The sequence below is a fragment of the Callorhinus ursinus genome, unplaced genomic scaffold (genome assembly GCF_003265705.2).
Source record: "Callorhinus ursinus isolate GAN/ISIS: 27379988/994484 unplaced genomic scaffold, GSC_fseal_2.0 scaffold2, whole genome shotgun sequence".
Classification (NCBI taxonomy): Eukaryota; Metazoa; Chordata; class Mammalia; order Carnivora; family Otariidae; genus Callorhinus; species Callorhinus ursinus.
The window spans coordinates 60,726,731-60,749,866 of record NW_027397064.1 but is presented as its reverse complement, the minus strand read 5'-3'; the positions used below and the strand labels follow the sequence as shown (position 1 = coordinate 60,749,866).

General features: G+C 41.7%; 1 protein-coding gene across 2 annotated transcripts in view; it reads right to left on the bottom strand.

Annotated features, from left to right (window-relative positions):
* The window catches only part of LRP2 (LDL receptor related protein 2), a 194,546-nt gene that overhangs the window by 27,336 nt on the left and 144,074 nt on the right, over nt 1–23,136 (bottom strand). For both annotated transcript variants that reach the window (XM_073882829.1, XM_025852083.2), the window contains exons 49-63: nt 21,812–22,107; nt 20,259–20,775; nt 19,360–19,512; nt 18,658–18,828; nt 17,157–17,380; nt 14,540–14,717; nt 11,932–12,128; nt 10,996–11,241; nt 10,194–10,316; nt 9,097–9,216; nt 7,719–7,835; nt 6,882–6,998; nt 5,652–5,789; nt 4,023–4,145; nt 897–1,025 (exon numbers count right to left, since the gene is read on the bottom strand). In XM_073882829.1, coding sequence (XP_073738930.1) covers nt 897–1,025; nt 4,023–4,145; nt 5,652–5,789; nt 6,882–6,998; nt 7,719–7,835; nt 9,097–9,216; nt 10,194–10,316; nt 10,996–11,241; nt 11,932–12,128; nt 14,540–14,717; nt 17,157–17,380; nt 18,658–18,828; nt 19,360–19,512; nt 20,259–20,775; nt 21,812–22,107 — 2,849 coding nt within the window. The remainder of the gene's footprint in view (nt 1–896; nt 1,026–4,022; nt 4,146–5,651; nt 5,790–6,881; nt 6,999–7,718; nt 7,836–9,096; nt 9,217–10,193; nt 10,317–10,995; nt 11,242–11,931; nt 12,129–14,539; nt 14,718–17,156; nt 17,381–18,657; nt 18,829–19,359; nt 19,513–20,258; nt 20,776–21,811; nt 22,108–23,136) is intronic.

Below are 23,136 nucleotides of genomic sequence, written 5' to 3'. Positions count from 1 at the left end.
AATTCCCCTTAGAAGTTTTTCCCCCACGTGCCAAAGGATACTCCATTTGGTTTAAGGTGAAAAAATATGCAGACTAATAAAACAAAATACATAGCTTTAAGGTGATGGGAGGCACCTAGTTAACTGGGAGGAGGTGCTCTGGAGTTAGGTAGATCAGAGTTCAAATCCTTACTCAGCTTCTTGATGGCAAAAAGACATGCAGTTTTTTCACACTTGTAAGCCCGTTTCCTCATTAAAAAATATTTGAGGGGCACCTGGGTGGCATAGTCAGCTAAGCGTCCAACTCTTGGTTTCAGCTCAGGTCATGATCTCGGGGTCATAAGGTGGAGCCCCACGTCCTAGAGCACCTAGCACGGAGTCTGATTGGGTTTCTCTCTTCCTCTCCCTCTGCCCCTCCCCACCCCCCAATCTCTCTCTTTCATGTAAATAAATCCTAAAAATTGAGAGAGACGGGGCGCCTGGGTGGCTCAGTCGTTAAGCATCTGCCTTCGGCTCAGGTCATGATCCCAGGGTCCTGTGATCGAGCCCCGCATCGGGCTCCCTGATTGGCGGGAAGCCTGCTTCTCCCTCTCCTGCTCCCCCTGCTTGTGTTCCCTCCCTCACTGTGTCTCTGTCAAATAAATAAATAAAATCTAAAAAAAAAAAAAATGAGAGAGAGAATAATACCCAGCTCATAAGATTGGTACAAGGATAAAATGAGATAATCCATGTAGTGTTTCGCACAATGTCTGATACAGGGTAAATGCAATAATGGGTAGCTATAGGCTTGACTGCAGTTCAGAGCACAAAGTAAATTAAAGAGAAATATGTGGTTACCATCTACTTGATGTTATTGCATGCTTTCATTAGGTAAACCTGAGTTACTACATGAAATAAAATAATACATATTTACTTACTGCAACCCGTTTCATCAAAATGGTCACCACAGTCATCAACATCATCGCATACAAGATACTGTGAAATGCAATGTCCATTGCTACACTTAAATTCATTTTCTGTACAAGGTCTAGAGGTCGAAGCTAAACCTGTAATTTAAGAACAAAAGTTAAAGGTGAAGTCAAAACTTTCTCTTCTGTGGAACAAGATGCTTCCCTCTGTGGTGGATAGTTATTGCTCAAAAATAAACCTGTTCTTCCCTACATTTCCCAGTCTCCCTTGCAGTTATGTTGGGACCATGTGACTAGTTCTGGCCAATGGGCTATGAGTAGGAAGTGGTATGTGTCACTTCTGAACTGAAGCAGTTAAAGCTCATGTGTCTCCCTGCTCTGGCAACCTTGGAAGCCATGTTTCAGGTGGCCTAGCTACAAGATGGAGGGGTTGGGCAACCTGCACTGGCCTTTACTTGGGTGAGAAGTAAGTCTTCATTAGGTACCACCACTGAGAGTTTGAAATTTGTTGGGTGCAGAGGTAGTATGAGTTACCCTGAATAGTATATATATCAGGTACTCTCCTAACAAAAACCTAAATTATGTGGCACTACCTTCGTAGTCAGGCGGCAAGCAATGAGCAAAGGGATACTGGAGGCAGGAAAGATGGAGACCCATATTATGCAAAGACAAAGCATTTGGTAAAAGTGTCAACTTTGGAAAAACTGGAAGGCTGACCACCGGCTTATTGAACCTGTCAATCTAGGGAAAGAGGTGAGAAAACAGAATGTTAGTAGTGTGCATTACTTGCCATTACCTGCGTTTGGCAAGGGAATGTAAATCAGAGAAAAGTTCAGGGAAGAGCCGAATGATTTATAAGCAGAAATGAAGTAAAATAAAGTCCAGAAATTTGATGTGTGGGAGAAGCTGACTGCATTTAGATCCCAAACAGTAAGATTCTGAAATTTAGAAGGCTTTGAGACACAAATAACCAGTAAAACCTCTGAGTTGGATGAAATGACTGCCCATCTATTTTTCTAGATGGCCTGAATGTAACCGATGATCAGCTGAGACAAAGGTGCATGGGGAAACAAAGCAAAGAAATAAAGCAGATTCAAAAACTGTGTCTCAAGAAACACCCGAGCCCACTGGTGCACCAGAACTGCTATAGACTGGTGAATGCCATGAGTCTCTCATTCTTCCTTGCCCAATGGGAATTTTTATTTCTATTATGCTTCCTCGGATCCACCACTATCTATTGGGGGCAGAGGGGCACAAATAAAACTTGTTTATTAGTTTATGTTTCTTCAAACCAAGAGGAACCATATCTGCAATTGACAGCAGGACTGCAACCTATTATCCAGAACTCCTGGATTTCAGTTACTGAATGGGACTATGAGTCATGTCCCTTGGGGATAGGTTCAGGGTGTTCTATGCAGGGGAAGGAAAGTGTAAACGGATTTTTAGTGACATAAGAGTAAATTGTGGTAGAAACCACTGGTATTCACTAAACATCCATGCACTTCCCCGAAGTTAGATTGGGGCCTTGTGACCAGTTTCAACCGAAGGACCACAAGCACAAGCAAGATCTATCACTTCCATGCCCAGGAAATTAAGAACCTGTGTGCCTCTTTCATTTCCCTCTTCTCCTGCCTCGGCAACCTTGAAGACTATGTGTTGCAGGTGGCATACTTCCAGGACAGAGGAGAACTGCATGACCTTCATCAAACTTTAAATCAACCTCTGCTACCGGGGCGCCTGGGTGGTGCACACAGTTGGGCATCCAACTCGTGGTTTCAGCTCAGGTCATGATCTCAGGGTTGTGGGATCCAGCCCTGCATTGGGCTCTGTGCTGAGCGCAGAGTCTGCTGGGGTTTCTCTGCCCTCTGCCCCTCTCTGCCTCCTGCTCTCTCTCAAATAAATAAATAAATCTTAAAAAAAAAAAAATTTAACCTCTGCTACTTTATTGAAATGTTGCAGTTTGTCTACTGTGATGGCAAGCAGTGATTCCTTTGACTAACATCCTATTTTTTGGGACGAGTAAGTTTACTGCCCCTTTTATCCACTCTCAGATTTGACCACATGCTACAATTGTCTTGCTCCATAAAAAAAATGGCAATAGTAGTAAGGGAAAATGGAAAGAGAAGGGGAGAAGGGAAAACCTGCTCAAAATTTTTAAAAATGTCTTATTTCTTGGTTTTCATCCTTTTGTGCCATGCCTCAACTGAACATAGGAACAATGTTATAACCATAGGTTCACATCTGCCAAAAAACCAAAAAACCATCAAACAAGTACAAGCCTGAGCACTGCCATAGTGTCCTAGCCCTCTCTGACACACAGCGCCCCCAGTCTGAGAGCTGGCGGTGAACATTCTAAGGCCACATCAATACAAGGGATGGAAAGTAGAAAAATGAGCCATTTATCTAAATTTTCCCAAAGAGTATCCTTTTAGGGAAAAAAGCAACTGGAGTCAGGGGAAATCATTTTTCTCACTGACTTTTCTCTAGGTAAATAAGCCCCAAAATTAATCAACTCTCCCCTTCAATGGATAGATTTTAAAACATTGAGTCACAAGGGGAAAGCACAGATTTTTTTTTTTCACTATCTAAAACATTCAATGCCACCAGTTTGAAACCTCTATCTTAAAATAATCCATTATTTTTTCTCTTCTGGGAAATGAATTTCCATTTTAAAGATACATGTAAGACCAGGTCTGTTAACACTGGTGCTGCCTTTTTGAATGTGATCGTTTCCGCTGAGCATTCAGAAGTTCACATGCCTACATTAACAATTAGTAACTCAATGCTGAAGAATGACCAAACCTCACTTTTGAAAACAAATAAGCCATTACTTTGTGAAGCGTGAGTCAACTAGTAGTCTTTGTTCTCATTTCTCGAAAAAAAGCTTACTGAACATTTAAACGAAGACTAAAAAATGAGAGGACTTGCTCCAATAAGATGGGAATAAGCAGGGACGGGATGCATCTGACTAATGTGTGTGTGTATATGGTCTGTAAACGATTGTCAACAGAGATCTGCAGTCGTAGGTCCAGCTCAAGCCTCTGCAGAACAAACTGAAATCCCAGAAGTACATTTTGCAAACTGCAGACAACTTGGGCCCTTAGTTTTTCCTTCTTCTTTTTCCCTTTTGCTTACACTGCTCCTCTTTCTCATCACTCCCATCTCCACAGTCATCCACGTGGTTGCACAGCTCATGCTTATAAATACAGCGATTGTTGTCACATCGGAACCGGTACGGTGACTCACAGGAAACATCCACTGAAAGGAAAGATGGAGGAACAAAAGCACAAGTTGAGAGTAGAACGTCAGCGTCAATATCTAAAATGCTCCCACGCCAGCACCAGGCTGGCCGCATTCATCCATTCATCTGCTCACTCAATGAACCAATCCACAAATACATCTTGAGCTCCTAGCACACCCCACGGCACCGTGCCAAGAGCCAGATACAATGCAGAACAAGAAAGACAGAGTCCTTGTCCTCACAGAACTTTCATTCTAACAGAGAAACAGACTTTGCCAACAAACCATTCCATTACAACTGTGAGAAGAGCCACAAACTGGACCTGCTATGACGGCATCTACTGGAGAGACCTGATATAGATCAGGGGGAGGAGGGATCAGAAGAGGCTGGGGAAGGTTCAGAGTCAAGAAGGAGCACAGCAGGTGTTTGGACCTGAATCAAAGTCTCTGTAGCCAGAGCAGAGAATGGGGGTGACTATGACAAGCCATGACGCTGGAGACGCTGGTAGGACCATACATGACCTCTTAACCTAATAGTAAGTAGGTCACTCTTTGTCTCTCCAACTGCAGTTGTCACTGACCCTCCAGTGCATGGTATTTCATACCATGACAGACTTTCCTTCCTGAATTTCCTCACCTCTTACATTTAAAGTTGCTATTTCACAAGTGAACTCTCATTTTGTTGTCCAGAGTTAGACTTCTAGCTGATGCTTATGCACCTGTGAGGAACCCAAAGGTAGAACCCAGGTCCCTTACTTGTTTGGTAAAGAAGGCATGGCCCTCAGAAATTGGGTAAACTCAATACACGTGTGTTCTTCTTCCACATGGAAGGCTTTGGCTGTTTGATTTTCCTTCTGTCTTTGTATCACACACAGGAGCAAAAGGAGAAACTTGTAGTAAGGTCGACCGGGGATAAAAAAGTCAGATCCAAGAGCTGATTCTTAGAAGTACTGCTAACAGAACTGTTGCAGGAATTCTTTGCTGTGAAAGATGTTGCAAACACTATAAAATAGTGCTGGTCACTTTTTAATGTGGTTGTGTCTCTGCCTCTCCACTTCTTAATGGGGCCGTGGGCACTTTATCTCATAGAGGGAGCAACTTCCTAAGGACTTCTTTGAAAGTTACACATGCTTAAGGTATTTTTCAAGATCCATCAAGTTAAAAGCAAAACAAAACATGGTTCCTTCCTAACAAGAAAAGAAGTGGCAAGAAAAATGTGGAGATGCCGCTGCGAAAATATAATGTAGCCTAATTAAAGTGCTCTGAACGGAAGGAGATACTGACACGGCATTTTTGTCAAATCTTTGGGCTAACAATGAACAGGGATGAATGTTTGTCTAACATTCCCATGTCCCAAATAGGGAACTGGGAAAGAAGACCAAGTAAAATCACAGTGATGCTGCTCATGCATCCAATACTCAAACTCTCTCCAACTGCCCTCCGGCATCACATGCTCCATGAAAAAAGCGTTGAGATTTTGCCAAAAGACACCACTCCCATACCCGCCCTCTGTCTCCCTCTTACAGCACAGGTGAAGCTCTTCGTCAGAACCATCACCACAGTCATCGTCACCATCACACTTCCAAGATGACCTGATACACACGTGATTTTTACATTCGAACATAGTAGCCGAGCAATATGCACCATTGGGGAAGCGAGTGGCTGTTGGTGGAGAGGAGACATATTCAAATTATTAGAAAAATAATTTGAAAATAAACCTAAAAGGTAGCCTGCTATATTTGTCCTTTAGCTCTTTCCATGATAGCCTGGTCTTCCTTAATCAAGACATACTGTCGCCTTCTACTGTCTGAAATTATGATGGAATACCTCTTAACAACTGTTGTCCAATCCCACTTTTCAAAGATATGAGTCATTCTGTGGATGGCACTGGACTGTCTCCTTATAGACAAGAGAAAATCTTCAGCTGCGTCAGCCCTGGCCTTACCCATCATCTTTATATAGTTTCTCTGAAACCAGGTTTTAAAATGTGGCAACCATATCATTAATAATACCCATCATGGATAATCAAAAACAGTTCATATTTATTCAGTATTCATAAAGACTAAAATGTGACTGATCATGTTGACCTTCATTTTTAAGCTTTTTGTATGCCATAATGCAATTTAGAAAAATGTTAATGCTGTAAATTCAGTATGTTCTAATACCCAATCCAAGTTCTTTATACCCATCTATTCATTGCTCGAATATTCTTGTTTGCCTGCGGATTTTTTTTTCCAGTTAATGGTTTGTATCAGAGGTGATAATATGTAAGCATGTTTGTTAGCACAGATATTTAATATATTCTCTATTTAAAATATTGTTAGTGAGGGCCGCCTGGGTGGCTCAGCTGGTTAAGCATCTGCCTTCGGCTCAGGTCATGATCTCAGGGTCCTGGGATTGAGCCCCGCGTTGGGCTCCCCGCTCCACGGGAGGCCCGCTTCTCCCTTGCCCACTCCCCCTGCTTGTGTTTCCTCTCTCGCTGTGTCTCTCTCTGTCAAATAAATAAATAAAAATCTTTTAAAAAATAATAAAAATAATAAAATAAAATAATAAAATATTGTTAGTGAAATGCACTTGAATGACTACTAGAAACTATTTGACCCCAGGTGAACCAGTAATTACCAATGAACGCTGAATAGAAAATCCCTATAGCCTATTCATGTTAAGAAGTGGTGGCTGATGGAGAGGTGGGGTCTAAAAGGCCATATGCATACATTTCAAGACAAACAGTGCTATGGGGGCCCCGACACTTACGACAGGTGGCTTCATCAGAGGCATCTAGACAGTCAGCGATTCCATCACATGTCGACTGCTCAGGCACACAGTGTCCACTCTGACACTGAAAATATCCAGGTTGGCATGTCTTCATCTCTGAAGAGAAAAGACTGTCATTCCAGTAGGCCTTGTTCTCAGACAGGTCCGTGGAATAAAGTACTTCATCACACTCCTATCCACACCCTGTGACTAGCGCACGGCAAATGCACAGCTGTGGTTAGCGGGTGAATAAATTCTCCAAAAATACAATTTTCTCCAAAAATTCACATTCAACATATGGAGATGAAAGTACCTATCTCTCCCCTATTATATAATCTCCAGCATTCTCTCAGAAATCTGCATTTCCAGACCCAACCTTTAGTGAGTAAAGAGCTATAAAAATCATTTGGGGTTTATGATTCCTAGTCTTATGCCCTGACCTTTACACCAGAGAGCTACAGAAATATATCCCTCAAGGCCACTTCCTGGGGAACAGTAGGAAAAATGAATGCTTTTGTTGTTGTTGCTTATAAGGACAATGCAGATTAAAGTCTGCTCCTAGGAAATATTTAAGTTAAAATGAGATTTTCAAAAATCTCTTGCCATTTTCCCCTATTACTAATCAAGACTGCTGTAAGTTAAGAATAAAGCATAGAAAATACAGAGCAGAAGGTACTGTGTTATGCTAAGGCTTATATATTACATAAATTATACAAAAATTGTTTTACTCTAAAAAAAAATCATCCAAACTCTCACTTGAAGTCCCTTCTTCTGTCCAATATGCTGACTCTAGTACTCCACCCCATGGTAAGCCTCTAAAAGAACTCTGACAGTTACCACAGTCCCGCTCATCTGAGTTGTCGCCACAGTCATTGGTATGGTCACAGACCCATCGAGAAGGAATACAGCTGTGATCATCACATCGAAACTCACTTTCCGAACACTCCCGGGGGACTGCAAAGGAAAGCCACCCAGCCATTAGTGGGAACCAGGAATCATACATAGAAGACAGATTTGTGAGTTGGCCTGGGTACCCTCAGTGTGCCCGGCACTCCTGTGTCCCAAGTCCTAGCCATCTGCTTGGGCAGGCAGACCGTCCCCCAAAACTAGACCTTCTATCTCAATTTTAAGAATGTAAAGAATGGCCTTTATTAAGAGTTTTCTCCAAAGGTGATTTAATCTTAAGATAATTGTTGCTCTCATGACAGTCTAGGTAACCTCCTGTAGGATTAAACAAGAACTTTCTCAAATTTAAAATTTTATTGGATCACACTTTTGTCTTAAGTTTTAGCCAATTGATATCTGCAGGTGCAATCAGCATCCTGATTCTCTCAATTGCCTATGGAAAATGGCAACCACTTCTTACTTCCAAAAAGTGACTAAAGTTAGAATGTATTCCATATTACAGGGTACCTGGCTGGTTCAGTTGGTAGAGCATTCAACTCTTGGGCTTGTGAGTTCAAGCCTCACACTGGGGAGCCTACTTAAAAAAAAGAAGAATGTATTCCATATCAGTCTATCTGAAATTGACATATACATGAATCAATGACATATGTTCAGGGCAGGGTCTCATTAAAGGTGTTTTCAAAATACATCCAGTTATTCAGAACTATCTAGTTTGATGTGATCCAAACCTTTGGCTTCTTTTCCTTGAACTCCCTGTCCGATTCCTTATAGTCAGCATCTTCACTGGGAGAGAGGAACTAAAACCTGACCTGTCATTTAACCATGAGCCCTCCTAAAAATAGGCAGTTATCCCAGGGGTGATCCCAATCCTAAATATAAGATCTCTTCCCTCTGCTACTAAGACCATCTTGAGGCAAGCACTTAAGAAGCAGTGTCTTTGGGTTATCATCTTTCCTTCCTGAACTTCTCTTGGTCCTGATTTTTTCTTCCTATTCTTTATCTTACTATATTTGACCTCTATGACAAGTCACCTAGAAAAAAAGTTAGATATAAAAAAATTCAACAAACCAAACATATACTTGAGTAAACATCCTTCTCCCCAAACTTCATTATAAGCATCTTAAAGGGAGATGCTTCTGTTTTTAGTCCAAGAAAAAGTGGAAACGTACCAGTCAGCAGAATGCAAGAGATCAGGTTAATTGTCATCCTACCCACTGAGGATGAATGGCACAGACAACTGAATTATGGACAAAGAACAGAGAGCACAACGCTGATAGCACGTAAAGATGGTAGAACCCTGAACACTCACCACAGTTTTCCTCATCTGAGTGGTCTCCACAGTCATTGTGCCCATCACACCTCCAACGAAGAGGGATGCAGTGGTGATTATTACAGCGAAATTCCCCAGAAGGTTTGCACGTCCTTTCCTCTACAAAGCATAGTCATTGCAAAGACTTCAGAAGCTGGAGGTAGCACTGGCTTTCTTGTGAGACAATTTGAGAATTGTGCTACCATATTCTCAAAGTTCCCAGAGAGAGGAAAGCTGGCAGCATTCACTGTCAATATTCCTCTTTTGGCTAACCTGAACCTATCCTACTTAAGTAAACTTTAAACTGCTTTAAACTAGATTCATTCTTTTTTGCAGAAACCGCTCACAAAATGAATTGGCATCTGGCTTCTAATTTGCAACAAAGACCTGGAAAGGTAAGTGATGCCAACAGCAAATAGAACATTTCCATCTCATTCCTTTAGCTGATTAAATTCAGTGTTATTAAATTCAGTGTTAAAATAACACATTAAATGCTCCCTTACTCTCTTCCAACTAAACCTAACACATGCACTCACAGACATTCGGGTTTCAAGTTAAAGTATATGGCTAATCTTGACAGATTCTATTAATTCATTTGGCCTTTTGTCCCTAAGTTCTTTCCATGTTGCCAAAGTGACTTACAACTTTCTAAAAGGTGATATGGACAGAGAGAAGTTCAGAATATGAAAATCTCCAAAGAAGAATATTCTGATTTTGAAGTATTCTTTTTCGAGATAGGTATCAAATCTTTTCTCTGCCCCCTTCCAGTCAGTCAATCTATAAAACTGTCAAGTGTGAATAAGGATTCTACATTTAGGAGAAATTATGTAAGTTCCTAGTATCTTAATAACATCTTCCCCAATTACAACATCCTTTGGGATGGGATTTCATTTAAGACGATATAAATTAAACTCCCCCAATAGCCCACTAAATGCTAAAAAAAAAATGTAGCATGTCACTAGAAAAATCAATAGATGATGCTTTTTCAGAGGTAAACGGAGGAACAAGGACATGGGAAAGGCACTCTCATCACCCAGATGGCACTTGACACTTCCGTGTTCTTGCCCCTCCCCCCACACCCCTGCAGCCCCTCCTACCACAGCCTTGCTCATCACTGTTGTCCCTGCAGTCGTCGAAACCATTGCACACAGCCCACTGTGGGATGCAGCGGTAGTTCGTTCTACAGCTGAATTCTGTATGGTTGTCACAGCGATGGCTCACTGAAGAGGGAGGAAAGAGCAAAGTCAGAACTGAATTCCTAGTCCAAAAGACACCTTCCGGTTGTCATATGAAGGACGTGGTGCTGAGGAGTAACAATTACCGCGTTACCATCTGGACTGATTCTGGCAACATGTGTCTGTTTTAGGTGTGATCTATTTACCAAGAGCAGAAAGCATCTTCAGTTTCCTCCCCATGTCAGTATCATTCATTTGTGTTACAGGATTAACTACGGGGGAGTGGGGGAGGGGAAGGACTGGGCTTGAAGTAAAAAATACCTGGGTGTCAGCTCTACCACTAAATAGAAATGTGACCAACTACTTAAGGTGAGCCTCAGTTTCCTCATCTGGAAAATGGGAATTGGTAACATGCACATTCCCTACCCTGAGGCTCAAACGAGAAAGTGCTAGACATACACAAATGTAAGTTCTTGTGATCCTACTTGGGAGAGTTAGATATCCAGGGTATGGAGAGGAAGAATCAGCCCCTTTCGCAACAGGGTCTGGTTCCACCTGCAAACCACAGAGCTATACTTTGCGTTTTAGTGCCAGAGTCAGCAGGGAGAGCCAAGAGGGAGTGTGCCATGGGGCTGAAGCGGGCGCTCCCCTGTCCTCTCTCAATCCCGCAGGTTCTCCTGTTTCCCCCGCTCTGCCCACACGGGTCCCTCCCGCAGGAACTCACTGCATTCGGGCATGGGCTCATCCGAGTAGTCTCCACAGTCATTGTCCACATCGCATTTCCAGTCCTGAGGGATGCAGTGGCTATTGGCACACTTGAAGTAGCCTGGCTGGCAGATCCTGCTGGCGCAGTTGTAAATGTCTTCGTCTGAGTTATCCCCACAGTCATTCTCCGAGTCACACCGCCAGGCTTCAGGGATGCAACGTTTGTTGGCACACTGCCATTCACTGGACTCGCAGCGGTGATGCTCTGCAAGAAGGGGCGTTGGGTTGCAAGGGGTTAGGGACAGAAGCTCCTAATTTACACTGAGGGATCTTGGAGAGCCTGACCATAATTTCTTTTTAGAGAACTTCCGTCCCAGTGCCCTTATTATCTGCCAGTACCACGACACGGTCAGTTGTTCTCTTGAAGATTACTGTCTCCTAAATTCTTAAGCATCTTTCTCTTGCATGCAGAATTAGGGGGTAAAGACTGAGTCACTCATGGCCTATGAAATTCACCTTCTCCTGTGCCTGTTCTCCTAACGGACTTGGTGTCTGCTGTTGTCGCTAATGTGTTGTTTTGTTTTCAGTTTGGAGGGTTTTTTCCTTGGCTTTTTTTAAAAATGAAAACACAAATAAATATTACACAGTATTAAAATGAGAGTGGGAAAGCCTCCTTTTGCCCTCAGTGTTAGCTCTCCAGGAGTGTTCTATTACATAGCACGTAGTGGCAAACCGCCGATACAGACAACACACCATCTACTTCAACCATTCACCTTGTAGAGACCTTAGTCTATCTCAAGAACTTTAGAATAATATAGGATAGGCTTCTTGACTTTTCTCCTAGGACTCTGGACCAGTTTTGGGGTTATGACTTGCAGAAAATCCCCACAGAATCATGGTTGTACACAATCTACTAAGAAGGGGGCCAAAGGTGGTCTCGAGCCATCGAACACACCACAGAGAATCTGGTCCTCGTCAGAGCCATCGGGGCAATCTTGGTGAGCATTGCACAGGAAGTGGGAGCTGGTGCAATTGCCGTCCGTGCACTGGAACTGGCCGAGCTGGCAGAAGCGCTGTGGGCAAAGGACTGGTTCGTCAGAGCCATCCGAGCAGTCTCTCTGCCCGTCGCATTTCCACCAGATAGGAATACACCTGCACAGAGAAAATACAGCGCTTCTCTGAGCAAAGCACGGGGTGGTAGAGGCTACCTGGAGAGAAGGCATCAAAACTGAACCCCATGTTGTAACACGCTTGAGTTCCTTTACCGTGGCATATTTTTGGAGAAAACATTACTAGATGAGATGAACCAGGTTTGTTAAGACCCAAAGTCATGCTGGAAAAATGCTTTGACCTAATGATTAAATTCCTGCCACAGGAAACAGTGGACTGTGTGTTTAGGGCTACAGTTCTGGTAGTAGGAACTGGTTGGGACCCTCTGCTGGGGTGACGTAACAGACAAATGGGTATTGGTTGGGAAGGTAGAGGGCACTTACACTTATTGAAAGCCTAGGTCAAGATGGATACATGCTAGATTCTAAATCTAAGATATTTATTAAATCATCAGAACAATCTGCCACTGGATCTTAAATGCCATGGTTTGCACTGTTGTCTCCTCCTGACTTCGCTCTCTGACTCAGTTCCCCTAGTCATCAATGGTCTGTGGCCACAGTTAGGGAAGTCATCTGTGGCCATGTTTTGTAACAGATACAAATAATCAAAAGTGGATTTAAATGTTTAATCCTGGATCCTCTGGCATAGTAACTAAGAAGCTAGGCTAGTATATTGAGTGGGGAAGACAGAGAAATTCTATCACTTTTTTTCCTTTTTCTTTTTTTTCAAATTTTTATTTAAATTCTACTTAGCGGGTGCCTGGGGGTCTCAGTCGGTTAACCATCTGCCTTCCCCTCAGGTCATGATCCCGGGGTCCTGGAATCAAGTCCTTGCATTTGGCTCCCTGCTCCACAGGGAGCCTGCTTCTCTCTCTGCCTCTCTCTCTCTCTCATGAATAAATAAATTTTTAAAAATCTTAAAAAAATAATAAATTCTACTTAGTTAACATATAATGTAATATAGGTTTCAGGAGTAGAATTTAGTGATTCATCATTTACATATAACACTCAGTGCTCAGCACAATTGACCTCCTTAATCCCCATCATCCATTTAGCCCATCCCCCACCCACCACCCCTCCAGCAACCCTGTTTGTTCTCTACAGTTAAAAGTCTTTTTTTTAAAAATTCAATTAATTAACATACAGTGCATTATTAGTTTCAGAGGTAGAGTTCAGTGATTCGTCAGTTGTATATAACACCCAGTGCTCATTTTATCACGTGCCCTCCTTAATGCCCATCACCCAGTTACCCCAGCCTCCTAACCCTCTCCTCCCCCAAGAAACCCTCAAGTTGTTTCCTATGATTAAGTCTCTTAGGGAGTTTGTCTCCCTCTCTGATTTCATCTTGTTTTATTTTTCCCCTCCCTTCCCCTTGATCCTCTGTTTCTTAAATGGTTTGCTTTCCTTTCTTTTTTTCCCCTTCCCCTATGTTCATCTGTTTTGTTTCTTAAATTCCATATATGAGTGAGATCATATGGTATTTGTCTTTCTCTGAATGACTTATTTTGCTTAGCATAATACAGTCTAGCTCCATCCACATCATTGCAAATGACAACATTTCATTCTTGCTGATGGCTGAGTAATACTCTATTGTATATATACCACATCTTTTTTATCCATTCATCAGTCAATAATTTGGCTACTGTTGATAAGGCTGCTATAAACATCAGGGTGCATGTGTCCCTTCAAATCAGTATTTTTGTATCTTCTGAGTAAATACCTAGTAGAGCAATTGCTGGGTCATAGGGTAGTTTTATTTTTAACTTTTTGAGAAACTTCCATACTGTTACCCAGAGTGGCTGCACCAGCTTGCATTCCCATCAACATCATAAGAGGGCTCCCCTTTCTCTGCATCCTCACCAACACCTGTTATTTCCTGTGTTGTTAATTTTAGCCATTCTGACAGGTGTGAGGGGGTATCTCATCATGGTTTTGGTATGAATTTCCCTGATGATGAGTGATGTTGGGCATCTTTTCATTTGTCTATTGGCCATTTGGAGGTCTTTGGAAAAAATGTCTATTCGTGTCTTCTGCCCATTTCTTAACTGGATTATTTGTTTTTTGGGTGTTGAGTTTTATAAGTTAATAGATTTTGGATACTGACCCTTTATCAGAGAAATTCTACCACTCTTGAGGGCTATTTTTCAGTGTACAAATATACAGTGTTGGCCCTGACACGTAGGACAATTTATGAGAAATAGAAAACACATAGTTTCTAGCTTCCTCTCTACAGAAAAATACCTGCATACATTTTGGTTAACAAATTGCTTCTATTCATGAAAGAAATTATCTGAGATTGGAGACTGAGAGTCTTGGTGCATTCCAAATGAACCATATTAATTACCCAAAATCTTAATTCATTAGGAAACTCCCATCCCCTAGATCCTCAAAGTTCTATGTGTGTCCATCCAAGGGGATGGAGAGGCAGTAGGGTGAGGGAAGAGAGAGCCTTACTTTTCATTGTTGGCACACAGGAATTGGGTGCTGGAGCACCTGGGCAGGCAGAGGTTGATGTTACCCAAATGGAGGGTTTGGAAGTCATCTGGACACTCACAGGTGAATCCATTTCCTCCTGCCTTGATGAGGCAGAGATGAGAACAGCCACCATTGTTGGTACCACAGGGATTGTTCACTAGTAAAAGAAGGAAAATATAGTTAGTTCACTTAGAATATCAAACACAGGTGAGCTGATTGCCCATCTCATCAAACTAGTCACCGCTCAGTAAGAAAAATCATATCCAAGTTCCATGCTTTTTCCAAAAATTCATAAATAGGACAGATGGTAGAACTGTAAGCAATGCTGTGCTTTGAGAAAACTGATCTATGAGCTACCAGAAGTGAGGCATACCCACTGGTGTTTTGGGCTAGAAAAGACGTGTTTCTCAAAGTCTTTGGACAGCAGGTGGGAAACTTAGCTTATATTCATGTGCCCAGAACCAGCAGTTTTACTTTCTAGCAGATGCTGTATTCTCGCATTCTTAAGAATACAGGCAACAGAAGTATGGCCAAGATGAGATGGACAGGTGAACTGTGTAGCATCTTTACTAATTTTCTGCGTCACCACTTGGAGGTGAGGATTAATTTCAACTTTTTATAGATAGATAGATACAGATATATACACATCTATATATGTGCATATATATTTTTTTAATTAAGTAAACTCTACGCCCAACATGGGGCTCAAACTCAGGACCCCGAAATCAAGAGTCACATGATCTACCAACTGAACCAGCCAGGTGCCCCTAATTTGAACTTTTGCTAAAATAATATCAAGAATATTAACTTCCAGGGGGGAAAAAAAGCCCTGAATATCTTTATCTTGCCAATTCTCATTTTTCCTTACTTCTAAGTTTATCATGTTTTAACAAAGCAGGCCCACAAAATCCATTCTATCCCCAAAGTAAATTCCAGACCTTTGCTAGATTATCTATAAATCATGAAATGGCTTTAACTACATGATGAGGAATATAAGTTCACAAGAAAAAAAAATTATGAGACACTGTGTTGCTCTTAACATTACCTTCCTAATGACAAGCATAACATATGCTTAACACACAAAATGTCATATACAAATAGGAATTTAATAAATTGTTTTATAATTACTGTAATTTTCTTTTAAACATTTCTATTTAATCAATCATTTTAATGGACTGATCTTGGTATTAGGGAATGATTGTTAATCTCTTAAGTGTTATAATTTATTGTGGTTACATAGGAAATGTCCTTATTTTTCAAAGGTGTTATCTTAAATATTCAGGGCGAAATGTCATGACATTTTTAACCCATTTAATTTTTTTATTTTTATTTAAATTCAATTTAACATAGAGTGTATTATTAGTTTCAGAGGTAGAATTTAGTAATTCATCAGTTGTATATAACACCCAGTGCTTATTACATCAAGTGCCCTCTTTAATGCCCACCACTTAGTTACCCTTCCCCCCACCCCCTTACCCTCCAGCAACCCTCAGTTTGTTTCCAAGGGTTCAGTGTCTCTTATGGTTTGTCTCCCTCTCTGATTCCAGCTTATTTTATTTTTCCATCCCTTCCCCTTTGTTCATCTGTATCTTAAATTCCACATGAGTGAAATCATATGGTATTTGTCTTTCTCTAACTTATTTTGCTTAGCGTAATACCCTCCAGTTCTATCCACATCTTTGCAAATGGCAACGTTTAATTCTTTTTGATGGCTAAGTAACATTCCATTGTGTGTGTGTGTGTGTGTGTGTGTGTGTGTGTGTGTGTGTACACACCACATCTTCTTTACCCATTCATCTGTAATGGACATCTGGGCTCTTTCCATAGTTTGGCTACTGTGGACATTGCTGCTATAAACATTGGGGTGCAGGTGTCCCTTCGAATCATTACATTTGTATCCTTTGGATAAATACCTAGTGGCAATTGCTGAGTGTAGGGTAGTTCTATTTTTCACTTTTTGAGGAACCTCCATTCTATTTTTCACAATGGCTGCAACCAGTTTGCATTCTCACTAACAGTGCAAGAGGGTTCCCCTTTCTCCACATCCTAGCCAACACTTATTTCTAGTGTTTTTGATTTTAGCCACTCTGACTGGTTTAGCCCACTTTAAAATATTTCAGTCTTCCCACCAAATACTTCAGCTCATTAAACATGGCAACATAACAAGTGTTAATTCTTTTTTTTTAAGACTATTTATTCATTTGAGACACAGAGATACAGAGAGAGAGAGAAAGAGCGTGAGCAGGGAGAGAGGCAGAGGGTGAGGAAGAAGCAGGCTCCCTGCTGAGCCAGGAGCCCAATGCGGGGCTCAATCCCAGGACCCTGGGATCATGACCCAAGCCGAAGGCAGATGCTTAACCATCTGAGCCACCCAGGCGCCCCAACAATTGTTAATTCTTATCAAAAACAAAAACCCAGATTGATCTTTAAGAATAAACCAGGTGTTAAGAAAAAAGTTACAAGCAGGTTTTCCCATATGTTTTGTAGAAAACATTACCAAGTACACCATTCTCTTTATAAATGATGTTTGAAGAATTAAGAATGGCATGCAGAGAACCTAGAGCAACTGGGCCAAACTTCCAAATCACTTACTCACCAATTGGCTGCCTGTATGGATGATACACATGGATGTCGAATGGTTTATGTGTCGTGTTCACCAGCACAACCCTATCTGATCCATCATATTTGTTTCCCTTTTCGACTGTCCTTGTATTCCAATCCGTCCAATAAATAGTGTCTTCAAAAATGGTAATAGCAAAGGGGTGAGGCAGCGTCCTGTCATATACTGTGTGCCTATGGTGGCCCTCCAAATCAGAGTACCTGGGGTAGAAGGAAGAGTCACTCAATCAAATCAAGCTAACTCCTTTCTTCCAATGACTTTAAGGATAGATGCACTGACAAATCAATTAATAAAATTCTACCTTCTAGGGGTAACTAAAGTCCAGATCCTCCCCCAAACTCCCAGACTAAACAAAAACTAAACTGAAACATATTTTGACTGAACAAAAGATGTAAAAATTTAAAAAGCCATGCTTAAAAAATAGGAATAGCCACAGAGAGTTCAATAATCTCTAATTCCTAACCATAGCTGCTTTCCTGCAGATAGAGCTGGTTCAGCTCTTATTGGCTTATAACCTCTCCCATTAATGTTCTCCATTCAACATCCTTGGGACACCATTTTTGTTTCCTAAGTCACTGGAAGAAATTGGAAGAGAACAATACGAAGCTCGAGTTTTGCCTTTTCATGAACATTTCTGAGAAGCTGTTCTTAGGAAATACCTAGATTCTCGGTGTCACCTGCGAGGAATATACTAACTCAGATACAGTATAGGCCTGCAGGCTTCACTCTGCTTACTGTGGCAGCACATTTATTATTAATCATGCCCTAGGCACTATTGATGAATACTTTTCCAGACAAATAAAATTCCAGAGGCGGTTTTCTGATTTCAAGGTATCACAGCACATCCACAGCCAGATTTTTAGTCCTTCCAATTCCAATGTCTCCCTCATTACTATGAGTCTACATCAAAATACTGGTATTTTAATATTTTACAATTTTAGGGTAGACCCTAAAACTCAAACAGGAGGTGGAGTGAGTTAGCTGCTAAGAAATCTGATGTTAGCCATACAATATTAAAAATACTCTCCAAAATATGACAATTTATGGTAACTTACAGAAACCATAGGAAAACTTCAAGACCTTCTTGGTCAATGTTATAGGTCAATTACATCTCAGTTTTAGAAACAAAAAGTTTAAAAAGAGGATAAGGAAATTAAGATGAGTCGAGCACTAAGCTGTCTACAATAGGAGAGAGTTTACTACCTCCATTTCCTAGATGAAAAAAATAAAAAGAAGTGACAGTACCAGGACAAAAACCTGATGAATCCAGCTTCAACATTCACACTCTTTCTACTATACCATAACCACAGAGCTCAGCGAATTGCCTATAGGCAGTTTTAGTTAGAAATGACTTCAGAGTGACTTCTAACACACAGGCCAGTTAGAAGCTACCTAGGAATAACACACTAGCAACACAAGCCCTAGTGTTTGGAATAAACGGTTGCTTGGTTTACTTTATCCTTTTCTATGTACGTACTCAATGTAACCCAGGTGGGCATCTGCCCAGTAGAGTAGATCATTGGTGTAATCAATGGTGATGCCATTGGGCCACTCTATCTTGGTAGAGATAATCACAGATTTATTCATCCCATCCATGCCTACTCTCCCAATGTATGCTCGGTGAGCCCAGTCTGCCCAGTAGACATGCCTATTGGAAGAAACACAAAGAGTCAGTCCCTGAAGCCAAAAGAAGTCAGTAGCCAAAAGACATAGTTCTCCAATTAGAGAAATAGAATTTATATTCTACAGAGTCTCTCAGAAAGGGGAAAAAAAAAAACAGAAAATAATCTAAAAAGGAATGATGTATAGGAAATGCTCAAGAATGAACAGGATTAACTGGGGATTTCAGTGGATTCGACATGGAGAGTCCAGGAAAGGTGGGTCTTTGGTTTGGTTTTGTTTTGTTTTTTTAACCATAATTTTCTCTGCATGCAGCCAAAATAGGTGACTTGAAAAGTGAAATGGTGTGTCATGGCAAAGAAAACAGAACAGCTGATGAATATCATTTGAGTACGCCATGCTTCTACCCATTATAACTAAACCATTTACCAGTTAGGAAAAGCAGAAGACAAATCCCAGCAAGATATTGGCCTTGAGATAACTATGTGAACAGCCTTTTTGGTGACAGAGGCAGAATATGGGCATGAGAGAAGAGCCCAAGATTACAGGGAGACAATACCCATATTGCGGGTGAAGGACAATTCCTCTGGGATGATCAAAGCAGAAGGTATTGTTGTCATCCACACAGTGCTCAGCCAACTTGCGGCGGTATCGACCATCAAGGTCAGAGACAGAGAGGCAATTCAGGTAGGCATCCACCCAATAGAGCTTTCTGAAATGGAGAGCCAGGAGTTACAAATACAGACGTTTTGCTTGTGAAACAGTATATAGGTAGCCACCGAATTTCCTATCCAAGCTATGGTGGAATCACAAAGACAGCTGTTAGAAGGCACTTTCCCCCACGAAAACAGGGGCCTGCGGAAACAGGAAATTTACTTTCCTGCAAAGAAACAACAGAAGATTCAAGAGTGAGCTATAATTCCCACTTTAAAGGGGTTGTCACATAGGGAATTCTGGGGCCACACCTCACACAAGGATTCTGACTTTACTTTCTTGATGCAGCATAAGCATCCTTCCCAGGCAATGTAAAGGCTTAGAGGAGTAAGGGCATGGAAGGGAGAGCAATTAGCAATTTAAATGGTAGAGCCAAGGAAACAGACTTGTCTGAGTGAATTATTGAGACTGCACGAAGGAACTCTGAATTATGGCCACAAGCTTAGACTCAATTCTCTATTAAGATAAAAACATGGTTATAATATTTTTTTTAAAGATTTTTTATTTATTTATTTATTTGAGAGAGAGAGAATGAGAGATAGAGAGCATGAGAGGGAAGAGGTTCAGGGGAAGAAGCAGACTCCCTGCTGAGCAGGGAGCCCGATGTGGGACTCGATCCCGGGACTCCAGGATCGTGACCTGAGCTGAAGGCAGTCGCTTAACCAACTGAGCCACCCAGGCGCCCGTTATAATATTTTTTTAAAAACCATTTTAACTTTTAAAAGCTCCTCATTATTTTCTTACCTGGTGACCCAGTCTACAGCCAGACTTTCTGCAGCTGGTAGTTTGTGGTTTATGACTGTCTCCCTGTTTGTCTTATTCAGAAACATTCTCTCAATGACTTTATTCTCTGTATCAATCCAATACAATCTCTTTTCTACTCGGTCAAAATCCAGGGCCACAGCATTGCCCAGCCCTTGCAAAATGAGGGAGTAAAAATGGCCATCTGTAGTGAGATTTCTCAAATAGTAACGGTTGCTAAAGATGAGATAGGGCTCGATGTTACTGTTCTGCCGGCAGCTCTTTCCATCTGGTTCTCGGATGTAGCCTGGGGCACACTTACAGATGTAGGAGCCCATTACATTCTCACACTTCTGACTACAGACAAAGGGCGTCTCCTTGCATTCATCAATATCATCACAACTCCGTTTGTCAGACATAAGCTTATAACCAGGACGACATGAACAGTAGAAACTGGTGAGGGTGTCAGTGCAGTTTTGGTCACAGCCACTGAGCCAAGGGTCATTGCACTCGTTAATGCCTGTAAGTAAAAGACAGGTATTAGAGAAGCTAAAATGTCCAAAACAGACCCACCAGAATGGTCCAAAGTCAAGCTTCCCACTGGACAGCCCACTTCTCAATGAATCATGCTAAAAGAAGACAGACAATAGGGTCTTCTAAAGGCCACAGATATTCAAAAGTCCGTATTTTCCAACTTCCTCCCCAACTTAATCCTTCACCAGTGGTTTTAACAACTAATATAACGAACAAGCTTATGTTTGACTTCTAATCCTATACCCGCCAATCTCCTTGTAACCGATAATTTAAAAAGTAACATGGCAGGGGAGCGGAGAAAGAAGAGCAAAAGAAAAGAGCATGGCCAGTGGTGTGCTGGTAGAACAGATCTCAGGGGTGGGGGATGCTGTGATTTGTAGCATCTTCCATTTCGGCAGTGGAACTCTCATATGATGGCCAATTTCAGGTTACCAGGGTAACCTCACTGGACATGGAGCTGGGAAGAGATGCATACATTTGGCTCTCACAAGATAGGATGAGCCTCCCAGCAGTCCACTGGTTGTCCTTCTGGCTGGTCCTGTGACACATGGCCAAGCTTACCCAGAAACTATCTACACAGGGAAGAGAACATGTTCCTATTAATTCCATATTTTATAAATGCTCAACTGGTTTACCCATGGAGGTTGACTCTCCCCTTCAATCACCTGAACGTGAAAATGAACACGCAAAGGAATCCTAGCGGAGGGAGAGCTCAGACAAGCCATTTCAAGGGTTCACACTGTTTGTCCTTTTTAACAGTGGTATTAACTCCTAATGGTATGAATTTGCTCATCCTTTATTTTCAAATCATTGCCTAGCTGATGAATTAGCCTAAAAATGTTTGTGTACTAACCTTATATACTAAGAAACATTTGCCTTTTGATAGACAGACAAACAATAGTACTTTTCTGGGAATATTCTATTTAGAGGACAGACTAGAAAGTCCCGGTGAGTCACAAGGGGTTGAGAATCCACGTTCGGTCTCCCTGTTTTCCTTTTCCCAAATCTTCTGTTATACTCACCACATCCTTTCTCATCACTGTTATCTAAACAGTCATCTAGGTGGTTGCAGACTTCCACCGTATTGATGCAGTTCCCATTGTCACACTTGAACTGATGAGGGGGACACGTGGTCTCTGGAGTGTGGCACAGGTGCTCCAGCTCATCAGACCCATCTCTACAGTCGTTTTCCCCATCACACACGTACTGCTTATAAATGCACAGCCCATTCTGACAGGTAAACTGGTTCTCACTGCAGGTGGGGTAGGAGCAGTCCCTCTCATCACTGTAGTCCCCACAGTCATTGCGCCGGTCACACCTGTGTAATGAGACCCAGTACCACTCTTGGAGAGGCAGACAAATCTCAACTATCACCCACTTAGGGCTTTGCTTCCTCCTCCGTCTACCTGAATGTCAAGCCAACCATTTCAGTAACAAGATCACCCATGTCTTTAGTTCCCTCTCTCCCAGAATCGCTATCCACCCCACCAATCTCCAGCTCTAGAAGAATCTAATATTTAGCATTCCATATGATTTCCCCAGGTACTGGTTGCTACCATTAGAAATGCTGATCTAGAGATATTAAAAATCACTGCATTCATTTCTAAGCTGTTGACAAATTAATTAAACACAAATTTCTAGTTTTGGTGTTCATCAGATCTATTCATTAGACAATGAGATGACTTGCGGGCACAGGCAATATCCTGAGCAGCCAGACGATAGAAGTGCCCATACCCAAGTGAACATATATTATACATGGTAAGATCATTGTGTCCTCTAAGAATGCACACCTTCCAATCAGAGTAATGTTTGCATTGTCCTGTTCCTTCCATCTTTAATCATAATACCCTGCCACCTACCATGAGATGTGAGTAGTCACGGTGCTGGGAAAGAGGGAAAACTAGCAGGACAGCATGGGCTGTTGGCCAAGGAACAAGGCATTTCCTAGTCCTATTTGGGGACCTAACATTCCCAGGCATCGCAAGGACAATATAGTTCCCTAAAATTCTGTTAAGCCAGACTGTTCTTTCTTCTCTACATTATTCCAAAATCCCCTGAAAGTTATGATTACTGAAGGGGTTCCTGCTGACAGGAACAAAACATAAGCATAAAGGAATCATAGAATTCACAATATAGGAATTAAGAATAAAGGAATCTTGGATAAGGATTGGCGGAGCTCATGTTTGACAATTAATAAAAGGATCTACCATGGAGGGCACAGGTGCTGGAGGCATAACATTAAAAGATGTCAAGGTACCAAAGCTGAATGTGGTCAATTTTACGACTGATCTATGGTCGGGTCACTAATCAGCAATGCCATCCACAAACCTAGGGTGCTGGCAAAGTG